The sequence below is a fragment of the Lutra lutra genome, chromosome 16 (genome assembly GCF_902655055.1).
Source record: "Lutra lutra chromosome 16, mLutLut1.2, whole genome shotgun sequence".
In the NCBI taxonomy this organism is placed as follows: Eukaryota; Metazoa; Chordata; class Mammalia; order Carnivora; family Mustelidae; genus Lutra; species Lutra lutra.
The window spans coordinates 5,133,789-5,140,767 of record NC_062293.1 but is presented as its reverse complement, the minus strand read 5'-3'; the positions used below and the strand labels follow the sequence as shown (position 1 = coordinate 5,140,767).

Below are 6,979 nucleotides of genomic sequence, written 5' to 3'. Positions count from 1 at the left end.
TTGGAAGCTTGTGGGGACCCTTAAAAATGCTAATGCCCAGGCCCCACCCCAACCCCCCTTTGGCCAGAGCTGGAGGCTCACCCTGGGGGTCCCTGGAGAAGGCCTCTGCTGGGCACTGTAGAGAGAAAGGCTGGTGGGTGGTGGGTAGAGGGAGGGAGGAGTCGATGGGGGGCGGTGAAGAGAGTCTCAGCGGAAGGCAGACCTCCTCAGCCTGCTGTGGGCCGGGGTGGGCTGGCTTTGGGCTCAGGAAGGCCCTACCCCGCTGGCCCAGCAGTGTGTGCGTCCTCCTGAAATATTTGGAATAATTAGCAATTGAAAGCCGCAAGTTAGCACTGGGAATGCCAGGTTGGCCTAGCGCCAGACTTGAGAGAAGGGAAAGAAAGGGGCTTCGGGAGGAAGGGGTCCGTGGAGGCTGGGCAGGGCTGTGCGAGACAGTGCCCATTTGTGCCCCGTGTGTGGAAGGGGGCTGGGTGGAGAAGTGGGCGCCAGACAAAGCTGGGGTGTTGGGAGGGAAAGGTGCTGCTGTGTGTCACCCCCACACACATTTCCTGTGCCTTGGTTTCCCCCTCAGGACTCTGGTCCCTCCCGGAGCGCACCTGCTGGTGTGAGCGATCGGGGAAGCAGGGTCTGGGCACCTTGACTTCCCCAGTGGCCTTCCCTCTCCTCCAGCCTACTCTGGGCCTGGGAGGGAAGGCGCAAGGCTTGGTGAGCACGCGCCAGGCTGGGGCTCTCTGGCTTCACACCCTGTCCCTCCAGGAGAGGACTGAGGGAGGGTGGTGCTGGAGACAGGCCTGGGCCGGGACCGCAGACTCAAGACAGGCGAGCCCGGGCAGGCCCTAGTGGTCAGGGACACGTGAGCTGGGCCCTGGGCGGGCTCGGCCCCTGCGAGTTCCCAGGACCAGGGAGGGGGCTGTGTCTCCTTTGTCGCCCACTCCCTAGGGCCGAGGGTGCCATTCTCCCCATTGTGCAGATGGAGGTGCTGAGGGCCCAGGCTGGAGGGGACCCCAGGGGGCTGCCTCTCAGCCCCTTTCTCCCTGGGGACACAGAGGTCATGGGGAGTTCATCGGAGGGGGACTCCTGAGGTCTTCGGCGCCCCCCATCTTCCTCCCAGCCATTCCCCCTCTGGCAGTGAAGAGAACGACCTTCTTCCTCCCACACTGGCCCTAAAGTTGCAAGCAGGTCCATTTTCAGATTTTTAAACATTTTATTTTTAAAAATGTGTTTATTGTAAATAACTTTCCATGAAAAAGGTTAAATTGCCCCACAGGGCAGGAGGGTGGCTGCAGGACGGGGACGGAGGGGCTCCGGGTAGAGGGAGACTCGCCCCCAGCAAGTACAGACGAGGATGCCGGTGATCCCCGCCTTCCTGGTCCCAGAGGTTCTAGCAAGCTCTGCATCCCTCCCTGTTAAGCCTCGGCTATCGCTACACTCACTACATTAGTCTGTCTGTAACTCCCCACCGCAGCTCTGCTGCCCCTGCCCCCAACCCCCCAGAAGCCCAACTCCCTGCTGCGCTCTGCCTCAGGTCAGGCTCAAAGATTAGGGATTTACGCTTCCTGCCCCAGCTCCAGGGATGGGGCCAGGAGAAGACCCCAGGGGCCTTAGAAAACCTCCTTGCCCTCCGGGCTCCCCGACCCTATTCTGCGAGGGCCCTCTGCCCCCTCCCCCCAGCCCTACCCCGCCCCCACCCTTCCCCAGCCCCAGGGAGGCTTTGCCGGGAGAGGCCTCCAGGGGGTTAATTTGCTGTCACCTAATTAGCATTTGTTGTACCTGGGAACTTTTTCTGTATAGAGACCTGGGGAGGACAGCGGGAGAGGGAGAGGCGTCGAGCTGAGGTGCCCTGGGGCGGGCCCTGTACTGTTGCTCCCCAACTTGGCCAGGGCCCCTCCAGGTGCAGCTCCCACAGGGCAGGGCCCTGAGCCCTTTGCGGGGGGCTGGCGAGAGGAGGAGCCATGAAACACTGTGTGTATGGGGGGGCGGGGGGCCGGGGAGGCAGCAATTCTGGACCTGGGCGCCCCCCTCCCCCGTTGTCAGCCTCCAGGGCTGAGGGCAGCCCGGGCTGGGGGCCATGGGGCCTCGTGGGGCCAGCCTCGGGAGACCTGGCCCAGCCCCCGCCTGGGCGGTAGGGTGTCCCCAGGGGCCTGTGCTGGGGGGCAGTCTGGGCCCTGACCTGGGCACTGTCCGGAGGTGGGGCGGGGCCCGGCCTCTTACAAGAAGGCGCCCACACTGGCCCAGTCCTGCAGGTCGGCCGCCAGGGTGGCGTCCCCGGCCTCGAACAGGGGCTCCGGGGGCAGGCAGCCACTGCCGCTCTCGTCCCAGGGGTGCTGCAGGAAGGACGTGGCCAGGAAGGTCTCGTCGAAGTCCAGGCTGTCGGCGGCCTGCTCCCCCGGAGGCCCCCAGGTGGCGGGGCAGTCGATGTGGCGGCCGTGGACGGTGAGGTCCACGTCCCCGTGCGAGGCGGGGCTCAGCGGCGGGCTCAGCTCCAAGGCCTCCAGCGCGCCCAGCTCGCCGCCCAGGGCGCCGGCCTCGAAGATCGCCTCCCAGTCAAAGTTGCCTTTGAGGGGCTCCAGCTCGCCCTGCTCCTCCTGGGTCAGCAGCAGGGTGCTGGGGGCCCGCGGGACCTTGGCCACCCGCTTGGGCAGCGGCTGTTTGCGCTTATGGCCGAGCCTGCCCTCGCCCGCCCCCCAGCCCGCCTCCCCGGTGGCCTCCTCGAACTCCCGCAGCAGCTGCTGGGCCTCGGTGTTGACGGTCAGCGGCCCGGCCCATGGGGCGGCGCGGGGCTCCTGCGAGGCCTGGCGGGCAAAGGCCGGGTGGATGTGGACCGGGGGCAGCCGCCGCTTCTTGAAGGCCCCGCTGAGCAGCCGCTCGGCGTACTGGGGGTCGATGCGCCAGAAGCCCCCCTTGCCCGGCTCGTCCTTCTCCCGGGGTACTTTGATGAAGCACTTGTTCAGGGAGAGGTTGTGGCGGATGGAATTCTGGGCGCGGGGGGAGAGGAGAGAAAGAGGTCGCTGGGTGAGTGGGAAGGGCCAGCAATGGGGGGCAACGGGCGCTCCTGGCCACACGGGAGGAGGGACGGACGCACCGCTCTGACCAGTGGCTCTGGGACACCAGCCACTGGGCACCGGGAGCCGGGAGTGCTGTCGGGGCTTTTGTTCCCTGTTGCCGGGATATCTGCCTGCTCAGTCATCCGAGCCCTGAGCCGCGGGGTGGCTCGCCGCCGTGCCACCCCACCCTGCCCTCCCTCCCTTACCCCACCGCTTGCGGCCTCTGGCCAAAGGCCTCAGCTCCCCCAGGGCCTGGACGGCCATCTCACTCAGCCTGGGCCTGGCGGGCCCTCTCTGTTTGTGAAGTGAGTGGGTGGGTTGAGGCAGGGGTGCGGGGAACGGGGCTAGCCGGGGTGTGTATAGGGATGAAGGGTGGGGGGACCTGATGACTTTTCCTTGTTTGTTGAGCTGGCTACCTGCCAGCCTGGGCCCTCGCCCGCATGGCCCCCTCCTCCCACCCAGGCTCTGAGGCCACAGTTGATGATTACCCAGCCTAGAGCACAGCCCTCGTTCCTGAGGCCCTGAACTCCACAGATTTCGGGGAGAGTGGGGGCTGGGGGTGTCTCTGCTTTCTCAATGAGGGTACAAATGGCGCTTGCCCCAGAGTGAGGGCCCACACAAATGTGGAAGAGTCTGGGACTGCCATTCTGCCGTCTGCTGCCTGCGGGTGCCCCGGGGAAAAGTCCGGATGTTCTGGGGCCTCTGTCCCTAAGTAGCCCCTGATTCTGATGGCAGCAGACTCGTGTCTGCGTGGCCTCAGATCACCATCCTGCCTTGTTCATTCCTGGGTGCATTGTCTTGTCCAAACCATGCTGGCGGACAGGGTTTTAGAGCCCAGAAGGCAGGGTGGGTGGGTGGGTCGCGCCCCCTGGCAAGGCTGGGATGTTTACATGGAGGCTCCGGCCCCTTGGCTGCTCTGTGCCAGGTTCCGGAGACTTGGAACATGAAGCCAGTGCGGCAGGGAGAGCCCCTGTGGAAAGCACCTGGCTCAGGTAATTGTCCCCCCAGGGAGGCTGACTGAGAAGAGGGGGAGGACAGGAGGCAGGAAACTGGGGAGGAGTTGGGGTGGGGGGCTGGGGCAGCAGCTTTACTTTAGGAAGGCCCCATAGACCCACTTCTGGGACACAGCTGGCCTTCACACCCCACTGCCTCTCCCCAGCCCCAACCTCCACCAGCCCACTGAAACAAGACAGGATGCAGAGCCTGGCAGGGGCGATGCTCCAGCATCCGATTCTGAGTCGGGCCTTGACAAGTGACCTTTGGCGGGGCGGTGTCTAGGAACTCGAGGACTTGGGACAAAAATGTGTCCCTTAGTCCATCATCCTCTTAGGGGACCATGTGCACACACAGTCTGGCCCTGGCCTCTGGGCTGGGTCTACTAGATGAGTGACAGGTGCTTCTCCCATGAATTTCGGGGTCTGCATCCTTTCTAAAGCCCTTTAAATATCCTCCCTCCTCCCTTTCTGATGTCAAAGGAGGGACAGTTCCAAGCCCTAGGCTCCCTTGAGGTCCTTCCTCGATGGCCTTCCTCCCCTGGGCCCTGGCTGCACTAAGCCTACTTGGGGTGCGGACCTGGAACCTGAGTCCAGTCCGCCCTGGCATGGGGAGGGAGGAGGGGAGCGGGGAGGGAGCGGCCGCCACCCGCGCCTCCCCTACCTGCCAGGTGGGATCAGCGTGGCGGAAGTAGCAGAAGTTGTCCGTGATCCACTTGTAGATGGCCGACAGAGTGATCTTGGTGGCCTTGCTGGCCTGCATGGCCATGCAGATGAGCGTGGCGTAAGAGTAAGGCGGCTTCACATTCGGGTTGGTGGCGTAGTCCACGTCGTCGGGGGGCGGGGCCTGCAACCCCGGGGGCGCGCTCCGCGACGTGCACGACGATGTGGGCTTACCAGGAGTGTGCGGCTGCCCCAGGCAGGCTGGATCGGCCGCCAGGGGGGACCCCGGCGCGGCCGAGCCTGGCACCTGGTGGTAGCCGTGGGGGTCGGTGCCCCCCGGCGGCAGGGCGGGGGCCTTGGCGTTGAGAATGGAGAATTCCTGCAGCCACTGCAGGCTGGTCAGGCTGTCATCCAGGGCGTCGGGCTCCTCCAGACCGCCCTCTGGCCCGGCCTCCTCCGCCGCCCCTGCACCCGAGAGGCGTAGCCAGCTCTCCGCCATGTCTGCGGGGACTCTCCGAGGGGGCGGTCAACATCCACGGGCTGAGCCGGGGGTAGCGCGCCGCGCTCTCTAGCTCTCTGACTCCCGCGGCTCCAGTTACAGGGCCTCCCGGACGCGCGCTTCCATCCCGCGGCGACCAGGGGGTCGTCTCCTCCGAATATGAATGCGGTATCTGCTGGGGAGGACCACAGCGGGAGCTGAGCGCTTTCCCCCACCCCCGAGGGGAGCGTGCGTGCGAGGCGGCTCCCCGAAAATCGTCCCCGCTGCTGGGGAGGATCTGTTCTGGCCGAGGTCTGGGAGACAGAAGCAGTGCCGGGGTGGGGGTCCGACCCCCACTGGGCCCGTCTCTCCTTTCTCTCCGAGGTTTTAGAAGAGACTTTGGTAGCCAAAGGAGGGGACAGCGAAGGGGCCTCTGAGGCTATCACTTCTTCCTCCAGAGCAGGAAATCAGCCCCCCTCCCCTCAACAAGTGGAAATGGGGCGAGGGAGTCCGGGAGGGCAGTATCACCGGGCGGGGGACGGGGAGGTCGTCTGGTCTTTGAAAAGAGGTATTAGGATGGGGGATAATAGGGAAGGAAGGAAACAGGATAGGAGTTAGAGGGGGGCGATAAGTAAGTGTCCCCCAAACTCAGATGTCATTCCCGGGTCCACCACTTCCGTCGAGGGCGGATGGTAGAGCGGGCTGGTACGGACACCCTCCCTTCCCGCGGCCACAGCCGTCTCAGTCCCTTACCTGGCTCAGAGCGCAGCCCGGGCCAAAGGAAGGTTCTGGAAGAAGTTCCTTCCACCCCCCCACGGCTCTCTGTTCCCAGCTCGAGGGCCCCGCCAGCGCCTCTTGTCGCCCCCCCCGCCCGACGGCGCCTCTCTGAGCGCCCGTGGCCCCCGGACCGGCATTAAGTAGCCGCTGCAAAGGCTTCTTCTGCTGTCATGGCGACGCTCCGCCCCCATAAACAGCTTCCGCTGCTGCTATTGGTCAGCACGTTTCCAAGGAGACCGCGGGCTCTAGCCACTCTCTCGGGCGGTAACTCTCCTGGAACTCCCTCCTTCTGCCGCCCTCTCCCGCGCCACCCAGCCCCCTACCCGCCACCGCGTCCCGGGTCCGCGCATTCCCGCCCGAGGGCCCCGCGCAGGGCTCGGGAGAGGCGCGCGGCTCCCGCCCGAGGCGCAGGGCACGCCCGCGAGCCGTTTGCCCCCGCCGCCGCTCTCCCGGCCTTGCTCCCTTCCGTCCCGGCTGCTCCGGGGCGGCCCAGACTGGGAGCGGGTTCGAGCTCGGGCACCGTGTGCTTGGGGTTTCCTTTCCTCTCATCTGGGCTCACGTTTCTCTGCCCTTTCCCACCCTCCCGACCCCGAGCGTCGTCTCGGTGCCCGCAAGCAGGCCCGACTCTCCGATGCCACCTGCCGCTCGGGTCCGCCGCCAGGGCTGCACCGATCCCAGACGCCCCAAGGCGGGTAGGGTTTCCCGGTAAGCGGCTCCTTCCCCAGCCCTGTACTCAGCAAGGCTCCCGGAAGCTGACTTTCCAGAGGCTTCTGCGGAAGGGCTTTCCCTCCTTTTCAGATAGCGGAGGAAACTGAGCGGGTGAGTGAAACTCAGAGAAGCCACGGACTCACCGAATTCTCTTCGCAGGGTCATTTGCCCCGTTTAGTGTCACCAACTTTTTAAGTAGCAAGGACTAGGGGTTGCGTCCCTCCCGCCACCAGCTTATGGGCTCTTCAATTATTGAGGAGCTGCAGTGGCAGAAGTTATCCAGTTCAAGGGTGAGGGTAGGGTGAGGGCTCCTTACT

General features: G+C 65.2%; 1 protein-coding gene across 2 annotated transcripts; it reads right to left on the bottom strand.

Annotated features, from left to right (window-relative positions):
- Positions 1-1,195: 1,195 nt before the first annotated feature.
- On the bottom strand, positions 1,196-6,230 carry FOXJ1 (forkhead box J1). 2 transcript variants are annotated; one of them, XM_047706103.1, is made up of 3 exons: positions 5,931-6,230; positions 4,701-5,373; positions 1,196-2,975 (listed from the first exon to the last, which is right to left on the bottom strand). In XM_047706103.1, exons 2-3 carry the CDS (start codon positions 5,196-5,198, stop codon positions 2,208-2,210), a joined length of 1,266 nt encoding a protein of 421 aa, XP_047562059.1. In that variant the 5' UTR covers positions 5,199-5,373; positions 5,931-6,230; the 3' UTR covers positions 1,196-2,207. The 2 variants fall into 2 exon arrangements, with proteins under 2 accessions (XP_047562059.1, XP_047562060.1); XM_047706104.1 differs by having other exon boundaries at positions 4,701-5,370.
- Positions 6,231-6,979: the final 749 nt, after the last annotated feature.

Bases quoted from the DNA above. Each gene is read 5' to 3' on its own strand.
- FOXJ1 (XM_047706103.1), bottom strand. From the start codon at position 5,198: ATGGCGGAGAGCTGGCTACGCCTCTCGGGTGCAGGGGCGGCGGAGGAG. The intron at 2,976-4,700 runs GTAGGGGAGGCG...CCCCGCGCCCAG, and splicing joins ACGCTGATCCCACCTGGCAG to AATTCCATCCGCCACAACCT.